Source organism: Chelonia mydas, chromosome 1, assembly GCF_015237465.2.
Source record: "Chelonia mydas isolate rCheMyd1 chromosome 1, rCheMyd1.pri.v2, whole genome shotgun sequence".
In the NCBI taxonomy this organism is placed as follows: Eukaryota; Metazoa; Chordata; order Testudines; family Cheloniidae; genus Chelonia; species Chelonia mydas.
Genome location: NC_057849.1, coordinates 145916407 through 145936584, shown reverse-complemented (window position 1 = coordinate 145936584; position 20178 = coordinate 145916407). Strand labels below are relative to the sequence as shown.

The following is a 20178-nucleotide window of genomic DNA, read 5'->3' as shown; positions in this document are numbered from 1 at the left end:
TACCCCGATGCCAGAGCAACGCTCCGGTTCGGCGCCGAGCACCATGACTTCAGTGTGCAGCGCCACACAGGTACCATCTATGAGCCGGCACCAGTCTCTTTCCATGGCTCCAGACAAAAAGTCTAGAAAAATGGGGTGAGGAAGATCTCCAGCTTCCTGCGAGGGAAAGGACAATTCTGGGGTGGACCAAGCCCCTATCTCGGGTGCTTCTTCACCCCCTTGGGAATCCCGGGCCCCAACTCAGGTCAAGCGGTGTAACCCAGCCCACGCCCCATCGGCTACCCCAGATAGCGGTGGAGGTCCTTGTCAGCTCTGAGTGCCGTCCTTACTGGAGGCCCTCCAAACAGCTCAAGACATTATATCCCTCCCGGTGCCGCCCACTCCGGCCCCTGCGGGGTCCCGGGGTAAACCCATATTATGACCACCACAGTCTCCACCTTTCCGGCAGCGCTCCCTGTTACAGGGGATGTCCTGCCAACGGTCACCCTCTTGCAGCCAACATGCTTCTGACCATGATAGGCAGACGCTTCATAGCCCCATCTAGTCTCCAGACCTTGGACAAGGGCAGAGAGGCTTGAGGTGCGGCTCGCTGGTAACTGGGCGCAGACCTCTGGAGGCACGCTCCCCTGCCCGGCAGGAGTTTCAGAGTTGGCGCCTGGAATCTCCGTGACACCGGTCCCGCTCCAGGAATAGGACGAGGGACTGACAGTACCATTTCCCGGATTGCCCAGGGTGGCATCACTATGTGCGGCTACATCTTCACGATGCCAAGCCCACTTTAGTTCCCCATCTCGCTTCACATTAAGCGTGAGGCATAGATCGCCAGCTGTTGCAAATCCGCTGAGTGCCCCCTGGTCACTGAGGCCCTGATCCAGATGCTCGTCAATGTCAGCCAGATCCAACTCTGGGCAGGGCCGGGGGGGCGACTGGTACCAATCAGCCCTGTCCTGGTCGTAGGGGAGTGACTACTCAGGCTCTGGCCAGGTTCGGAGCAACATTTCCTAATGGCGGGACAGACTCCAGCACCTACAGTGCAGACTACATAGGCAGCAACGCAGCCGGGCTTGTGGCCTGAGACTCCGTCATCGGCACAGCGGTACCCATGGGGGTTCACTCAACCCTCTCAGGCCACCCGCTTGGTATTCGGAGTTTTGGAGAGACTGGGTACCGCCCTGTCCCGCCCCTACTCTAGCCCAAGAGGCCTTGGCTGCAGGCACCCCGCAGGCACGGAGGAAGTGGGCAAGCAAGCTGCCCGACCACCTATGGGTGCAGAGGACCCCTTGGTACCAGCTTTCTCCTCCTCGTCGCGAGATGTGGCCATAGTGGGGCTCCCTCCACTGATGCCCCAGGATGATGCTAAAGTCCATCAGGAGCTGTTAAAGAGGGTTGCTGCCAACCTGGGCCTCCAGGTGGAGGAGTTAGAGGAACCCGCATACTTCCTCTTTAATGTTCTCTGCCTGTGCCCTGTGGCCCCAGCCAGGGTAGCTTTGCCCCTACATGAGGGGGTCGCTAAAATTACAAATGCCCTCTGGCAAACCCCCTCCTTCTTGCCTCTGATCTCCAAGAGGGTGGAGCACAAGAATTTTGTGCCATTCGAAGGCCATGAATACCTTTATACCCACCCTGCTCCCAATTCCGTAGTGGTAGAGGCATTAACTACAGGGAGAGACAAGGTCAACCGGGGGCTACCCCTAAGAATAAAGACTCAAGGAGACTAGACTTGTTTGGGTGTCAAGTTTATTCATTCTCCAGTCTACAGTTAAGGGTGGACAACCATCAGGCCTTACTAGGGTGCTATGATTTTAATATGTGGCAGGCCATGACCAAGTTCGAGAGCACCCTTCCTGAGGCTTCTAGGAAGGACTTCCGGGCGATCCTGGATGAGGGCTTGACTGCTGCCAGAGTATCTTTCCGGGTGGCATCGGACGCTGCGGACACCACCGCCTGTACCATGGCATCAGCCATCTCATTATGCAGGCCTTCATGGCTGCTTCTCTCTGGTCTTTCCTCTGAGGCTCAGCAGTCAATGCAAGACCTCCCTTTCAACGGGCACCCCCTGTTCGCAGAACAGACGGATGTTAAACTCCATGGCCTGAAAGATTTCTGTACAACCCTAAAAACACTGAGCCTGAATGTCCACGGCCCTGCCCGCAAGTGGTTTAAGTCGCAGGAGCCTCAGAGCCAAGGGAGCCACCCTCGTCAGGAGCCTCCCCACAAAACATCCAGGGGCTACAAGAAACACCCTTGCCACAAACCCCTGTGTATATCCCAGGCAGGCTTGACCTGCAGTAAGCAGACTGGCAAGCGACTGTTTTGTGGGTATGCCTGAGGTTGACATACTGGATCCTTCCTTCCCTCTGTTTGCCAATTGCCTTTCTTCCTTCCTCCCTGCATGGGCATCTATAACATCAGACTGATAGGTCTTCAATAAGGTGGTGCAGGGCTACACCCTTCAGTTACTTTCTACCCCCCCCTTCCACCCCCTCCTTGTCCCTCTTCAGGGATCCCTCTCATGAGAATCTTCTCATACAGGAGGTAGAGGGTCTTCTACAGCTGGGTGTGGTGGACGTAGTTCCTGTGGAGTACAGGAACAAGGGGTTCTAGTCCCGATACTTTTTAATCCCCAAAGCCAAGAGCAGTCTGCGGCCCATACTAGACCTGCGGGACTTGAACTGCTATTTAGTGAAACTGAAGTTCTGCCTGTGTCTCCCTGGCTTCCATCATCCCCTCCCAGGATCTGGAAAACTGGTACGCCGCCCTCGGTCTGAAAGATGCATACTTCCACATTGCCATCTTCGAGGGACACAGACACTTCCTCCGGTTCATGGTTGGTCCCGACCACTATCAGTTCATGGTCCTCCCGTTTGGCCTAGCGACAGCACCATGGGTATTTACCAAGTGCATGTCGGTGGTGGTGGCTTACCTCAGACATTGGGGTATCCAGATCTACCTGTACCTCGATGACTGGCTCATGAAGAGCAACTACAGGACTAAGGTCATAGGGGATGTCACGGTGCTGCTAGCCACATGCTGTCACCTCGGTCTGTTGGTGAATGACAATCCAATGACAAAAAATCCACGTTAGTTCCAGTACAGAGGATAGAGTTCATTGGAGCAGTGCTCGACTTGGCCTGCGCCAGGGCGTTCCTACCACAGGAGAGATTCAGGGCACTGACGGACCTCATCGCGGAAGTCTCCACCTTTCCCCGACCACGGCCAGAGTTTGCCTATGCATACTAGGTCACATGGCAGTGTATACATATGTGCTGTGCCATGCCAGGCTCTGGATGGGACTCCTGCAGCAATGGCTGGTGATGGTCTACTCCCAGTTGAGGGACTACCTGGAGAAGGTAGTCATCACCCCCATGACAGTTCTTACCTTACTGTAATGGTGGACCAACCCTGGGCAAGTCCTGGAAGGAGTTCCCTTCATCAGCACTCCTCAGTCAACTTTGTTTCGGATGCCTCAGACCTTGGCTGGGGGGCAGACCTGGGCACCCTCCAGACCCAAGGTATATGGTCCCCAGGGGAGTCGACACTACACATAAATGCCAAAGAGCTCAGGGTGCTGTGCAGAGCAGTCTTCTACCTCATCTGTCGGGCAGAGTGGTCAGAGTCCTCACGGACAACACTGCCTCGATGTTCTATACCAACAGGCAAGGCGGAGCGCAATCCTCAGCCCTCTGCCAAGAGACACTCCATCTCTGGGACTGCTGCATTGATCACTGAATCCATCTAGAAGCATGTCACCTTTCGGGTACCAGAAACACGCTATCATATCACCTAAGCAGGGACTTCTCCTCTCACCACGAGTGGGTGCTTCACCCAGAGGTGTGAAACTCCCAAGTGGATTTTTTTCGCCACCAGGCAGAACAGGAAGTGCAACACGTTTTGCTTCAGATAGGGTTTGGGCAAGTGCTCGCTCTCCAATGCCTTACTTGTGCCATGGGCACGAAGCCTGATGTATGCGTTCCCTCCAATTCCGCTCATCAGCAAGGTCCTCGTGAAAATCAAGAGGGACAAGGCGCAGGTTATCGTGATGGCCCCAGTGCTTGCTAGCACTGGTTAGGGACGCAATCCCTCCCTGGCCCCTGCCAAACTGGCTGGACCTGCTGTCACAGGATCATGGCTGACTCTTCCACCCCAACCTCGCATCACTATACCTCACGGCGTGGATGTTGCGTGGCTGAACCTGTATGAACGGGGTCCAGCAGGTCTTCCTCGAGAGTAGAAAGCCCTCGACTAGGCAGACCTACCTGGCAAAGTGGATGAGGTTCTCCCCCTGGGTAGCTGAATGGGGCATCTCCCCTTTGCATTCTTCGGTGCAGTTGATCTTGGGCTTAACGAACCAGGGCGTAGCGCACTCCTCTATCAGGGTGCATCTGGCGGCCATTTCGGCCTTTCATCCACCAATCCAGGGGCAGACTGTGTTCTCCCATGACATGACAGTCAGGTTCCTTAGAGGTCTTGAGAGGCTTTTCCCTCAAGTCCGGTCCCCAGTCTCTCAGTGGGATCTCAACTTGGTTCTGTCCAGGCTCACAGGTCTGCCCTTTGAGCCTTTGGCCTCATGCTCCCTATCTCACCTGTCATGGAAGGTGGCTTTCCTGGAGGCAGTGACATTAACGAGGCAAGTCTCTGAGCTGAGAGTCCAGACCTCAGAACCACCATACATGGTCATTTATAAGGACAAGGTCCACCTCTGGCCCCACCAGGCTTTTCTTCCCGAAGTAGTGTCCGCTTTCCATGTGAGCCAGGACATATTTCTTCCGGTCTTCTGGCCTAAGCCTCAGGCTTCCAAGTCTGAACATTTTGGCTTGAATCTTTTAGCAAGCGAAGAGCATATTCATTTCTTTGTTTTCATTTTTAAAGTTTTGGAAACTTGTTCTAAATGATACAGATCAAAATGCTCAGACTTGGGAGCCTGAGATTAGACACACAAGTTATTATTTAGATGCTGAAATAAATTGTCTAATTTTTCAGCAGCACTGAGAGTGTAAAACTCATTTTAGGGTCAATAAGAGCTGTTGGTGCTCAGCAACTAAGAAAATCAAGCCACTTATTGAGGTGTTCCTTCATGGACTGAAGGGTCTTATCTTCATTAATATTTCAGTCACCCCCTATTATTTATAATATATATTAAATATAATACTCTTAGTAATAGAAGAGTTAAATTCAGGATGCTGTTACTTTAATATTCAAGATATGTGGTCTTGGTAACATTTGGAGGTGCTGGAGATGATGGCCGCCTTTGTGCCTCATTGATGTCTCCCAACTTCAGTATTCATAACACTTAATTACTAATTTTCCAAAGCTTAAACAGACAAGTCCTGGGTTTATAAAGACCTTCCCAATCCAGAATGGAGTTCCACCCAAGATGTTGCAGAGTGAAATCCCCATGTTCTATATGGTGTTCAGACAGAGTTGCTGTACTATCTGTAAGGAAGAAGATATTCTTCATCCTTTAAATCACCATAGAACAGATCTACTGTGACTTCTGCTTCCCATCTCTGTTAAATATAAGTCATTGTCTTCAGGATCAGAGAAGTCAAACCACCATTCATGGTGGAGGCTTTAAGTAGCCTTCTCCTCACTTTTATTCTCCCAATACAGTCCCTCCCTTTCCTTGACCATAGGCACTATTCCCTGCTGGTTCTCTTGGGGGCATAAGCAACCCCTCTTCCCCCAAAAAGCAGAGAAGATAGAGTCATCATTGGGTGCAAAAAAGGGATACATCTCCATTATCCTAATGGCTTGCTGCACCACCCTTGTACTCTGGGGAACGTAGAGATTCTTCCTCCGTAAGGAGCCACCTCTGATACAGATCATTTGCTACAAGCCATAAACAAGCTTGTATATGTTAGTGTACTAAGCAACTGTACTAATGCTGTGTAAAAATGGCACTGTCACAGAGTGACTGGCCTTCTGAGGGATAACAGGTTTAGCCTCATTTGTGACTCATTCAAGCCTTCTCCCTAGGTGGGCAAATGTAGTGTAGCCACATGACAGGTAAGTCATGTGCTTAAATCAGTCCAGGTCTGGATATAAAAGAGAAGCCTCCAGAGGGGCAAAGCAGAAAAGTGAAGGCCTGCCTGCTCACCTCTCCAAGTCCAGGGGGGAAAGGGGATGCTCAAAGAAGGCAAGTGAGGGCTGCATATTAATTATCAGCACAGATCCTAGAAGGAGGTCTGTGAGATTCCTGAACTAAGAAGGGAAAACCCTCCTGTCTGCATAGGGAGTGTCTACACTGAAGAGCTGCAGTGGTGCAGCTGCAGCACTGCAGCTGGGCAACTGTAGCATTTTAACTGTAGATGTACCCTAAATTCCCCTCATTTACACCTGTGCAGCTCCAGTGAGGGTTATGGTATTGCGCAGGTGTCATTGAGGACAGAATTTGCCTTTTGGTGGTGGTGATGTGTGGCAAGTTAAATACCCATGTTAACTTTCAGTTCCCTAGATGACATTGCAGGGCTCACAATTGGAAAACAAACATTTTTTCTCATTGCAATCAGAGCCTGCTTTTAATTAAAAAAATAATAAATGAGATAATATAAAATTGACTAATAATTCTTGCTGCTTTGTTCCTTTTTCACCTAAAAGACATTGATTTATTTTGACTTTTAAATTAGACTTATTCTCTTTCTGAAGTGATTTAGAGAATGAAGTGGCTGTGATGCCAAAATAATCATCATCATCATTATTATTATTATTATTATCATAATTCCAGCTATCAGTGGTATCCAATGTTTTACCTGTTTTTAGAAAAGTTGCTGGATGTTATTTCAGAAGTGACACATAGTATCTTAAATTAGCTGAACAAGTTCATTCAGATAGACTAGTAAAGCTAGACATGTGTGGCAGAAGGAAAGCAACATGGATTACATAAAGGAAGCCTATTAATGCTCTTTGAATGAGTCATATAATAATGACTAAAGAAGAACCAATTAATATAATGTATTTGTATTTTTAAAGGCCTTAGTAGTGTTTATGATGAAAAATAAATCCTCACAAAATCAAGGTAAAACTGTCATATATTAAAAACTGAAAGCGAAAATGAAGAGTTACAGGTGAGATTCTCAAAAAGAAAAGGAGGACTTGTGGCACCTTAGAGACTAACAAATTTATTTGAGCATAAGCTTTCGTGAGCTACAGCTCACTTCATCGGATGCATTCAGTGGAAATGCATCCGATGATTGCATCCAATGAAGTGAGCTGTAGCTCACGAAAGCTTATGCTCAAATAAATTTGTTAGTCTCTAAGTGCCACAGGTACTCCTTTTCTTTTTGCGGATACAGACTAACACAGCTGCTACTCTGAAACAGGTGAGATTCTGTGCTACATTTCCAAGAAGCACAGCGGAGGAGGAGAGGTGGAGAATAAGATGGCTGTAAGACCTGTAAGGCCTCCAGCATAAATTAAACAGTCCTGGGGACATGTCTCAGTTATGACAGCCTTACCAGGACTACCCGCAATGCTGCCTGGAATCTCCACACAACTGCCTACTTCAATCACACCACCAACATGCTCGGCCTGTCCCTGGTATGTCCCCTAAGCCATGGTTGCCATGGGGATTCTTGCAGGTCAGTTTTAGTCTTTTGCAATGCATGTGTTGGAGGATTCTCCCCTGAATGGAGACAGGGCTTTACTGCCCTTATATGCAACTCCAGCTCTTTAACCTGGTCCCTGTAGGTCAGGTGAGGTGCTCACTCGAGGAATATATAGATATATATACGTATCTATATACATATAGATCAGTTTTCTATATGGAATAAGATTAATAGTAGGTTAAGTCAAAGACCTGTACAAAGACAAATGTTGTTTAATGTGTTAAATAGCTGGAAAAGAGGGTGAGCAGTGAGATGACAAAATTTGAAGATGACAGTTATTCTGGTGAAGACCAGGAAAAACATTGAGCAACTTCAGAAGCACCTGTCAAAGCTAGGCAACTGGACAATATGATAGTAGGAGAAAATAACTAGACAAGTGCAAGGTTATGCAGTGTAATTGTGTAATGGCCCTTTCGGACCAGAAAAAGGTAGTGTGAGAGGTTAGTTAGCTCATTCCAAGTGTCCAGAAAACCAAAACAGATATTGGTAAGAAACAGATGGTCCTGAGGAATAGTTTGTGCCTGGGAGGGTGAAAGTATGGGAAGAAAACAGTCTATTTTTCCTTTACGGGCCAAGGACCAGGAGCCTTGTATTAGTGGGTGAAGCAAGGCTTCCCTCTGTCCTCACGGGTCCAGATAAGTGCTTGGGAAGGATTAAGGAAGTAGTCGAATGACTGGGTGGGTGAATCTCAAAAAGAGGCTCAGAGCCCAGAAAAAAGAAGGACTCAGCCAGCATACTACCCCCAGAAAGAGGGACGTGAAACCCTGAAGTAAAAGGAGAGTTTGTGGGATGGGGAGGTTAGGACTTGAACCACACAGTCCACAAGCAGGGTCGTGGAAACCCTGAAGCTAGGTATAGGTGAAAAGGGACTCACTTTGGGACGATGAACTATGTTGAATAAATTATAATCCAAGAGAGGGGGAATTTTGTTTTAAAAGCGTTTTAAATATTTTTTCTTTTGTTGGCTGTAAGTGGATTCTCAGACTCAGAGGGAAACTGAGGTGGGGTGTCTATGGGGCCATCCCAGGCCACAAGGAGGCATTCTGTGATACACACATCAGAAGGAATATCTTAAATTACACATAACATTCATGAGTTCCTGTCATTGTTATGGGCTGTTCAACAAAACACCTTTCTCCAGGTGAAGCTGTAGTTCAAATCATAAATAATGTTATTCTGTATTATGGTAGAGTTAGAGAATAATATTGAAAATTTTATAACACCAGTGTCTAAATCAATGGTACATCCTTACTTGGATACTGTAATTTTATTCAGATATAGAAGAAATAGAAAAGGTTCAGAGAAGGACAATAGAAATGTTAAATGCCTTAAACCCTTAACATGAGTATATTCTATTGACTTCAGCAGGGATACCTCTGTGAGCAGGAATTATTCACATGAGCAAGGGTTTGCAGGATCAGACCCTTGCTTGGGCAGCTTGTTTATTATACCTCCTTATGGCACAGTGTATACATTGTTTGCACAATGTTGTACCTAAATAATTAGTACATGCATATATCTTATGCCCACATGAAATAAAAAGTATAAGTCTTAATGCTCAGTGTGCAGTTTTCCCAGGATTCTGTAACAACAAAGTAGTCTTCAAGTTGGATGGAATATGGATTCATAGGAAGACACTGACAGAACCACTACAAAACAGACCATTCATGTTAATTGTCCCTTTTCTTCTACTTGAAACAGAGACCTCCAAATCCTCTGCTGGTAGTGCCAATGCATGCTTTTTGGGACTGAGAGGAAGGTGGGGTCTGCATTTTTTTTCACGTGGCGAAACAGAGCTACTAAGGTCTAGTCAGAGGGCTGAGGGGGTTCATATAATGCTAGTGGGAAATTTTAATTTTCTTTCTACTTCCTCCAAAACTGCTCAACCCTCTCCGCTCCAATCCTGCTGGTGGTGTAAGAGTGCTGTCACCCACAAGCTGCCAGCTTGCTCCTCTCTTACAGTCAGTCCAATCAGCAGTCATCCCCACTATGCATGAAATACCACTTTGGAGCAGGGAGCCAACCACCAGCCAGATAAGCTGTCATAAATATAAAGGGAAGGGTAAACACCTTTAAATCCCTCCTGGCCAGAGGAAAAACCCTTTCACCTGTAAAGGGTTAAAAAGCTAAGATAACCTCACTGGTACCTGACCAAAATGACCAATGAGGAGACAAGATACTTTCAAAGCTGGAGCGGGGGAAAAACAAAGGGTTCTCTCTGTCTGCATGATGCTTTTGCCGGGACCAGAGCAGGAATGCAGGTCAGAACTCCTGTAAAAAGTCAGTAAGCGATCTAGTTATATATGCGTTAGATTCTGTTTTGTTTAAATGGCTGATAAAATAAGTTGTGCTGAATGGAATGTATATTCCTGTTTTTATATCTTTTTTAACTTAAGGTTTTGCCTAGAGGGATTCTCTATGTTTTGAATATGATTACCCTGTAAGGTATTTACCATTCTGATTTTACAGAGGTGTTTCTTTTACTTTTTCTTTAATTCTTAATGGGTTAAAATTCTTCTTTGAAGAACCTGATTGCTTTTCATTGTTCTTAACATCCAAGGGTTTGGATCTGTGCTCGCCTATGCAAATTGGTGAGGATTTTTATCAAGCCTTCCCCAGGAAAGGGGGTGTAGTGCTTGGGGGGATATTTTGTGGGGGAGATGTTTCCAAGTGGGCACTTCCCCTGTTCTTTGTGTAACATTTTGGTGGTGGCAGTGTTTAACCTAAGCTGGTAAGAATAAGCTTAGGGAGTCTTTCGTGCAGGTCCCCGCATCTGTACCCTAGAGTTCAGAGTGGGGAAGGAACCTTGACAGAAGCACTCTCTCATTAAGCAGAATTAAGAAACATCACCCCATTGCTCTTATCAGCTCTCAGCTCTGCGCTCAGTCTGAGGGTATGTCTACACTACGAAATTAGGCCGAATTTATAGAAGTTGGTTTTTTAGAAATTGGTTTTATATATTCGAGTGTGTGTGTCCCCACAGAAAATGCTCTAAGTGCATTAAGTGCATTAACTCGGCGGAGTGCTTCCACAGTACCGAGGCTAGAGTCGACTTCCGGAGCGTTGCACCATGGGTAGCTATCCCACAGTTCCCACAGTCTCCGCTGCCCATTGGAATTCTGGGTTGAGATCCCAATGCCTGATGGGGCTAAAACATTGTCGCGGGTGGTTCTGGGTACATATCGTCAGGCCCCCATTCCTTCCCTCCCTCACTCCCTGCGTGAAAGCAAGGGCAGACAATCATTTCGTGCCTTTTTTCCTGAGTTACTTGTGCAAACGCCATACCACGGCAAGCATGGAGCCCGCTCAGCTCACTGTCACCGTATGTCTCCTGGGTGCTGGCAGACGCAGTACTGCATTGCTACACAGCAGCAGCAACCCATTGCCTTGTGGCAGCAGACAGTGCAATAGGACTGGTAGCCGTCATCGTCATGTCCGAGGTGCTCCTGGTCGCCTGTGTGAGGTCAATCAGGAGCACCTGGGCAGACATGGGCGCAGGGACTAAATTTGGAGTGACTTGATCAAGTCATTCTCTTTAGTCCTGCAGTCAGTCCTATTGAACCATCTTATGGTGAGCAGGCAGGTGATACGGATTGCTAGCAGTCCTATTGCATCATCTTCTGCCGGGCAAGAAAGAGATGAGGATGGCTAGCAGTCCTATTGTACCATCTTCTGCCGAGCAGCCATGAGATGTGGATGGCATGCAGTCCTTCTGCACCGTCTGCTGCCAGCCAAAGATTTAAAAGATAGATGGAGTGTATCAAAACAAGAAATAGACCAGATTTGTTTTGTACTCATTTCAACCCCCCCCGCACCCCCCGTCTAGGGGACTCATTCCTCTAGGTCACACTGCAGTCACTCACAGAGATGGTGCAGTGAGGTAAATCTAGCCATGTATCAATCAGAGGCCAGACTAACCTCCTTGTTCCAATAAGAACAATAACTTAGGTGCACCATTTCTTATTGGAACCCTCCATGAAGTCCTGCCTGAAATACTCCTTGATGTAAAGCCACCCCCTTTTTTGACTTTAGCTCCCTGTAAGCCAACCCTGTAAGCCGTGTCCTCAGTCGCCCCTCCCTGCGTCAGAGCAACAGCAAACAATCGTGCATCTGAGTTGAGAGTGCTGTCCAGAGCAGTCACAATGGAGCACTCTGGGATAGCTCCCGGAGGCCAATACCGTTGAATTGTGTCCACAGTACCCCAAATTCGACCCGGCAAGGCCGATTTAAGCGCTAATCCACTTGTCAGGGGTGGAGTAAGGAAATCGATTTTAAGAGCCCTTTAAGTCGAAATAAAGGGCTTCATTGTGTGGACGGGTGCAGGTTTACATCGATTTAACGCTGCTAAATTCGACCTAAAGTCCTAGTTTAGACCAGGGCTGAGGCCATATACTTCAGAAGAAAGTGAGGGAGAGAAACAGAGATGCAGAGCAATGTGGGCAGAGTCTGGGCAGATAGTGGGTGGCTAGGGAATACTGGCAGGAGAAAAGATGAGTTGGACAGGTTGCAGGAAGGAAGTACCAAATGTGGACTCTGTCAAGCAGGAGTCTTGGCAAGCTTCAAAAGAGAGACTGATCTAATTCAGCGACACCCTTCCAAACAGAACTACTACAGAGATACAAATGAAAAACAACTCACCAAGCAACATATGTATTTTTGTGACACTGGAATCTGTGAAATGCCCTCCACAAGATATAGGAATGTATGACCTGCGTGTGAGCAGCCTACAGAATTTGTGGCTAAAACGTATGTAAGAAAAGGTTGAATTCATCCATATTACCCCCCGGAATAGTGCTGAGGATGGTGTGCCATACAGTACTGAGGTGTTTGTGAGGAAGGAAGAGTTGTTCAAGTTAAATACTTATAGTGCACATGCTTGTCTTGTGAATTGTTTGTAAGTCTCTAATATGTATAATGTTATGCTGAAGTTTTTTTTACATTTGGGTTATTCAGTAGAAAACCAATATTTGCAGCCTTCCACGTGCTGTAAAGACAAAGGAACCGAAGGAAAGTTGTGAATTATGGCTGTTTAGTAGATTGACCAATGTGCCAGAGGAGGTCAGCTGCTTGAAGAAATAGTTTTCTCTAATACTCAGATTCATTCCATATTAATCCACAAAGGGAAATTTTCATTTTTTAATTTTTTTTTAAAGGAAGTTTTATGCTGGAGTTACTAGTGCACCTTCTACTTTGCATTGGATTTTCCCAACAAATTCATGTTTAAAAAAAAAAATTGGTAGAGCTGAAAGGGGGAAAAATGTGGTAGACCGGACCCCATCCATGGTATGGTTTAATGTCTTCATAAGTGTTTTATGCCTGTTCAGGAACAGGACAGGAGGAGGCAGATGTTCAAAACATCACCCCATTTCTTTTTCCTAAGTATTAATTATGTCCTTCCCAGTCACCTGTCAAGAGGAGACAGATATTTGATACTCCCCAGAATCGAAACAAGTTCCTGACTTAGTGATATGGTTTTCCCAAATGAGCATTTGGAAGGGGCCTTGCAAGGAAGAACCCATATCTAATTAAGGATATTTGGGGAGACCTCTCACCTATATCCCCTCCATCTCACCTCTGTTGTTACAGATCCTGATTGGGTTGTAGAAGCTTATCCTTGGACATTATTAGGTTTTTAAGAATTAATATGTGGAGGTTTAATTTTTACTTCCTGCACTATCTTTGGGTTTATCCTATAGTTATGTCCTGTGCCCCCTTCACCTTCCCTACTGAGACTTTGGACACACTGAGGAAGTATGACTGTCAGGAATAGTCAAAGATCTAAGTAGAGAAACTGAAAGGGACATTCCCAGGCATCCCAGAATTTACACTGAACTGACAATGAAGCAGAACTATTAGCTTTTCAGTAGTATTCTATAGATACTCATTCATGATCAGTAGACAAACTTTGAGTCAAGGTGATACGGTGGGTATAAGTTATTCGTGGTACTTATCACAAACACCCAGGAATCCTCAAAGCCTGGGTCTGCTAGAACCTCTTATTTTATTTTATTTATTTATTTTATGCCTGTGAGTAGGCTGCTTGGGCTGCAATTGACAATACTACCACTACCACAAGTTTCGTCCGGCCACAGCCCACCAGAAGGGTATCACAATAGACTGTTTCCCCTGCAGGCAGCTGGCACTGTGGTGGCAGAAGTAGGGGGACTTACATTCACCCTCACTAGGGGTAGCACCCATCCAAAGCAGATGTGAAACAACTTGTGGAAGGGCAGAAAGAGAGGAACAGGAAACCTTTTTGATCTGAGAAGCAGCACCGAGGAGGACTTCAAAGAGGGAAAGGAGGGAAATGGACCACAGAGAGGAAGAGAGGTTCAAGGTTGTGAAGCTACATTCACTGATACTTGTAATGTGCTTTGGAATTCTTGGATGGAAGGCAGAATAGAAATAAAAATATTATGTATATATTACTTTACACAGTGTATAGTCAATCCACATAATTCTCTGTCACGGGATTTAATGGAGTGACTGGATGGATAATTTCAGGACCACTCACAACATCTGGAGTTTTGAAAGTTTAAGATAATAAAACAATTTTAAATATGCTTTAAGGGTCAGGAAACAATTCTGTCCTCTTCTCTTTCAGTCCCCCAGTGCACACCATTCCATAGCTTGGTGCAATTTGGAGGATTTCACCTTCTTCTGAAACATCAAGAACTAACCACTTCTGTGGATAGAGAGTTAGACTATATGACTCAAAGTTCTGATCTAGAATGGCCAACTCTATCTTGTGAACATAGATGGCACATTCAGCAAAATTTAGTGTCAGTGGTACTCAATGTACTAATTATTTCAGGCTGTTCCATTAATATCTGTGGCATGTGTACTGAACACAAGATCTCACATATCAAAGACGTACAGCAGTAGTTAAACAGTTAAAGGTCCCTCCAGAAAATGAATGAGCATGGCTAGCTTGCTGGATCATTTCTAAGCAAACTTGATTAACCAGGTGGTGTTTTGGAAAGGATGTGCAATGTAAGTTAAAAAAGGTTTTGTTCTATTTCCTTATGAATAAACTGGGTTAAAGTAGTAGTAACCTTAACACGTTATTTCCTGTGCAATTAATGACTAGCTGTGGTTAATGGCCCTCTGCTTCACCTCAAGCCATCACTTCTCTCTGCAAGTTATTAATTCCCCAGGAAATGACTTGTGTCTCAATCATTATTGCTTAAGTATTGTAGGACTGTTATCATTGTCCAGGTTATTACGGTGTTTTTGTTTTGTTTGTTTGCTTTTTAACAACAGCTGATGTTTCATTTTTTTTTTCTAAAAATTTGATGTTGCAGAAAGTTAAAGATAGCCTGGGGAGATTCTCAGGTCAGATTGAGGTTATTCGCAGCAAGAAGACATCAGCTTTGCAAAGTGCCACACCCGGGGAAGCTGCAAAGATACAGGAAAAGTTGACTCAGCTTAATTTCCAGTGGGAAAAAGTTAACAAGATGTACAGGGACCGACAGGCGTAAGTAACTTCTTTATATTGTTATTTATGATGAAGCTCATTAACATTTGGCTTACTGGGGTGATTGCTTCAGCTTCTGGTATCTAAGCACAGGAACATACATATAATTTTTAAATTTAAATTCAAAGCAATTTTGTAAAATCTAAAAATATTTTGCCCAATTGCCACTTGTGTTGCACTTTATATAATGCTATGTGTGTGCATGGCCATTTGCAGACAACTAAAAATCATATACCTCTCCCCTGAAGATTTTATAGTCTTAAGGCACTGATAAAACAACTTTTCCATGCAAGAAAACCCCTTATGCTCAATGAAAACACTAATGATTTCAGGATCTGACCCTATGGTGGGGTATAGTTTTGAAAAAATCCATTCCAGTTTTAGAGATGTTACAGGTTCCAGGATTATTCCCACTTGAAGTCCAAGGAATGTGTCTGGAATTGGTAATAACTCTACGCTGAGAATAATCTTTTTTAAATGCAGCCACTGAATATTAGATATTAGACAGCAAGGGAGGGTAATAAACAAAGGTATTGGAAAAGGTAGTGGAGCAATAATACAGTGGTGATCAATCATGAGATCTATTTATTTCTTAAGTACATATATTTTTATTTTGGTTGGAATGGAAATCAGGTATGATGGGGTAAGTAGCCAAACCTGCCTTACTAATTAAAGTCTTGTTTGTGCTAGTAATATAACATATGTCTAGCAATCCAGTAATTCATTTTATGCCCCATATACAAATCTATATTTAAAGCTTTTGGCATCCGTTACTAAAATGTCGAGGTTCCTCTAAGTCTTTCTTAAAATGTACCATTGGATGAGATACCAGATGTCATTGGAGATGTACCAAACTATGCACAAATGTCTCTGCCACTTGGGATATATCAAGTACTTGAGCAGCAGGTGTACTTCAAAGCTAGCAATTAAGTTTACCTTAATTAAAAGCTTGTAGCTTCAGCGTTCAAAACTTTTACTGCGTTACTACAGAATAGTACATGGTGATTCTTTTGAGACTCTAATTTGGAGACTACGATTCTAGTTTTGAAAATCCTTACATGTGTTAGTAATGCCATTGGAAGTATTCATGTGAGTGTTTTCAGGATTGGACCTTATGTCGTGGATTTATGGCGAGATAATACTGTCAAAATACTGTGTAGTCCTAGTCTTTAGAAATTCTTCTTGATAAATTACTGCAACTGTTCCCATCTACCCCAGAACAAGGAGTTTGAAGTTTGCTGTAATGTCACTTTCCTCCTAATTTCATTTTTAGATGTGCTGATACAGTGTCCTGTCAGGTAGTCATCAGCATAGTATAGTGTCTGAAGAAGTACAGAAAGTGTTCCCAAAACACTTACGGGGGGCAGAAGGAGATGAATGTACTAAAAATCTCATTTATAATTCAGAACCATTGCTATCATATAAATGGGTTAAGGGGGTGAACCCATGGGAGCAATGAGAAGGAGAAAAAATGCTTTACTGTACTGTGGACTAACTCTTTAGTTTATTAAGCCAAACCTAAGTAAACTAACTGGAATATGATGTTTATTAAAAATGAATTGATAGTGACAGGCATAATGTAGATTGTGTAGCGGTGTACATCTAGATAGCCATCCAGTAACCAACTTTTGTTTTGGTTTATGCTTTGTTTTGGAGGATAAGCCAAGGAGGAAAATCAGGGAGAGTTAGTGGAAAGAATAATTCACTAATCCTTCTAATGCCATTGCTGTTTGGTTTCATCCTCTAAAGTGTAAATTAGAGAGACAGATGTATAATCTGGGAAGATTTCCAGGGTGTATGTTTGGGGCTTGTTGTTGTTGTTTTTTAAAATAAGATAACTCAGCACTGGCTGCACTAACTAGGATTCTTTTGTTTGTCACAATGCCATTTGCAGCAGTGAAGATGAGGTATAAGTGCAGACTGGATGATAAAAGCAGCTCAGGTAGAGAGTAACACTGTTTTTTCAAAGCTCAGCTTCAGCCAAATTCTTATATTCCACACTAGTAAAATGAATGTTCAGTACCTTTTTGAGAGGCCCTCCCCACCCCATATACAGTGGTGGATTAGCCACTGGGCCAATGTGGCTTGTGCCCCTGGCTAATTGGGGGTCCCTGGAAAAATGGATGCCTCCATGCCCCAATCTGCTCTGCCAGCCCACCCGGCGCTCCTGTTGGGGAATGGGGTCAGGGCGTATGGGGTTGCCCTTTCAGCGCTCCTGCCGGGGACCGGGCTTAGGATGTTCCTGTACCCTGACCCTTCTCCCCGGCAGGAGCACCAGTAGGGAGAAGTCGGGGAAGCCCCCAAACCCTGACCCCGGTCCCTGGGAGGAGCATGGGCAGGTTGGGGGGGACTGCAGGCAGAAAGGGTGGAGGGGGGCCCCATTTGTCCTGGCCCAGGGCCCCACAAAACCGTAATCTGCCTCTGCCTGTATAAATATTCTTGCACTGCTCTGCATGAGCCCTTATAAATATTCTTGCACTGTTCCAGAGTGAGGGAATAGATTCTAAAGGTGAAAGCTGCAGACTGGAAGTTAACTCCTCCAATATTTTATTCCTAGCACTGCCATCATTTCCTCTGTACTTCAATTTACCCATATGTAAGATCTACTATAATAGTATTCAGCTCCACTGGCAGTTGTTTTGAGGTTTGTGATACAGCATGGCCAGAAGGCAGCAGGAGAGTGATATAGGAGAGAGATGTAGGTCCCAGGATGAGGAGAAGCCTTATTCCCTGTAGAGGGAAGAAGGGTTTCTATAGATTAATTAAAAGCGCCTGAAGCCAATTAGAGCACCTGAAGCCAGTCACCTGATTAAAACCCCCCTGCTTCAATCAGCCGAGGAAAGGAGTCGGAGCAGAGTGCAGGAGTTGACATAGAGGAGAGTTTGGAGAAGTGCCGTGGCTGGCTAGAAGACCAAGACCCTAGGTAAAGAGACACCCAGCTTGTGCAGAGAGGGCAGGAAGCCCCCAAGCTGAAAAGCAGGAGAGGGAAGTAGCCCAGGGGAAGGAAGCACTAGTTCAAGTGGTTTGCCACTATCCCTAGGGCCCCTGGGCTGGGACCTGGAGTAGAGGGCGGGCCAGGGTCCCTCCCTCTCCACTACTCTTCTTTGGGTTACTAGTGGGACAATAGATACCCTAGTTCAGGGGCAGGAAACTGCACCCTGAAACCCCACATAGAAAGAGGAAGCGCAGGACCCATCATAATTGTGCCAGCAATTTGCCACAGGATATATATACATTATTTGTAAAGTATTTTGCGATCATCAGATGAAGGGCAAAGTATGATTATTTATTATTATTTTCCAACTGCAGTTTACTTAATTCTGTCCTATTTTGGTATGATTGACTGTGATTATAACCTATGATCCATTCAACTGCTTTCTGGAATTGCACAGTTTTTTAAAAAAAGAAAAGGAGGACTTGTGGCACCTTAGAGACTAACCAATTTATTTGAGCATAAGCTTTCGTGAGCTACAGTTCACTTCATCGGATGCATTCAGTGGAAAATACAGTGAGGAGATTTATATACACACAGAACATGAAAAAATGTGTGTTATCATACACACTGTAAGGAGAGTGATCACTTAAGATGAGCTATTACCAGCGGGGTGGGGGGGGGGGGGAGAAAGAAAACCTTTTGTAGTGATAATCAAGGTGGGCCATTTCCAGCAGTTGACAAGAACGTCTGAGGAACGGGGGAGGGGAGGGGGAGGGAATAAACATGGGGAAATAGTTTTACTTTGTGTAATGACTCATCCACTCCCAGTCTCTATTCAAGCCTGAGTTAATTGTATCCAGTTTGCAAATTAATTCCAATTCAGCAGTCTCTCGTTGGAGTCTGTTTTTGAAGTCTTTTTGTTGTAATATTGCGACTTTTAGGTCAGAGATCGAGTGACCAGAGAGATTGAAGTGTTCTCCAACTGGTTTATGAATGTTATAATTCTTGACATCTGATTTGTGTCCATTTATTCTTTTACGTAGAGACTGCCAGTTTGACCAATATACATGGCAGAGGGGCATTGCTGGCACATGATGGCTTGAAGTGGTTTCCATTATATACAGGGTTTGCAGTTTGGTTCAGTGGCTCTCAGCACCCCCACTGTAAAAATTATTCCAGCACCCCTGTCACCAAATGCCACTCAGTATATTTTCAGTGTCCTCTTTATAATGAAGGAAGCTGCTTTAAGCAGTCTACCTTTTATTGGACATACTAGCTTAACACTACTGTTGTGGCGGTCACACCAGCTACTAAGCTCTTGTTTCAACTCTTATAATCGGCTGACATCAGAGAGGTATTTTTTTTTTGTTGGGTGGTGGGGAAGAACCCCAACACACCATATTTAACTGACATTTTCATGCTACCCAAAACTCCTTGCTTCACAGGTTCTGCTGGGGAGGTCTGACAAACTGGAAAATTGCCCAGTGTGGTGTGTTAGATAGTTAATCATTTTACTTACTATTGGCCCACAAATCAGCTTTCTTCACCTCAGTATAGTAGTTGCATTGCAGACTTTTCCTGCAACATCCTGCACTTATTTGCCGCAAGCATACTGAGGACATTCATCCTAGTACAGTTACCTTAACACTGACCCATGGATTATTTTTATTATTTTTTATTTTTAATGTGTTGGAGGATTTTGCAGATTTCAATGTCTAAATATATATACATAATATAATTACCATGTGATAGAATATTTTAGTAAAGCACTTATAATTGTTTCTTGACAATAATGTTCTGTAGGTAGATTAATAGGAAAATATTATTTATTTCTGGTAAAATTTGTGTGTATGTATTTATTGTGGGAGACCAAGTTAGGGGGACTGTGATGATATATGCATTTTTTATACTTGGATAAGAGTAATAGGTTTGCTAATTGAGTGAACAATGTAAGATTGTTTAAGTCCTTAATTTACTTTACTTGCTTTCATGTTACTGTAACTGATGAGATAGGTAATAACACTGTTGTTGCTATGCAGCCGTAACTGGTTTTTGAAACAAAATTGTTGGTGTTTGAAATTTCACAGGTTTTTTTTTTGTTTTTTGCATGTGTATATCTTTTTCTTCTTGTTTTCCTTCTCTCTTATCCCATTGAGTACTGA

General features: G+C 44.7%; 1 protein-coding gene across 8 annotated transcripts in view; it reads left to right on the top strand.

Annotated features, from left to right (window-relative positions):
* The window catches only part of DMD (dystrophin), a 1912888-nt gene that overhangs the window by 862477 nt on the left and 1030233 nt on the right, over nucleotides 1-20178 (top strand). For all 8 annotated transcript variants that reach the window (XM_043538015.1, XM_043538014.1, XM_043538013.1 and 5 more), the window contains one exon: nucleotides 14909-15081. In XM_043538015.1, the coding sequence (XP_043393950.1) occupies nucleotides 14909-15081 (173 nt within the window). The remainder of the gene's footprint in view (nucleotides 1-14908; nucleotides 15082-20178) is intronic.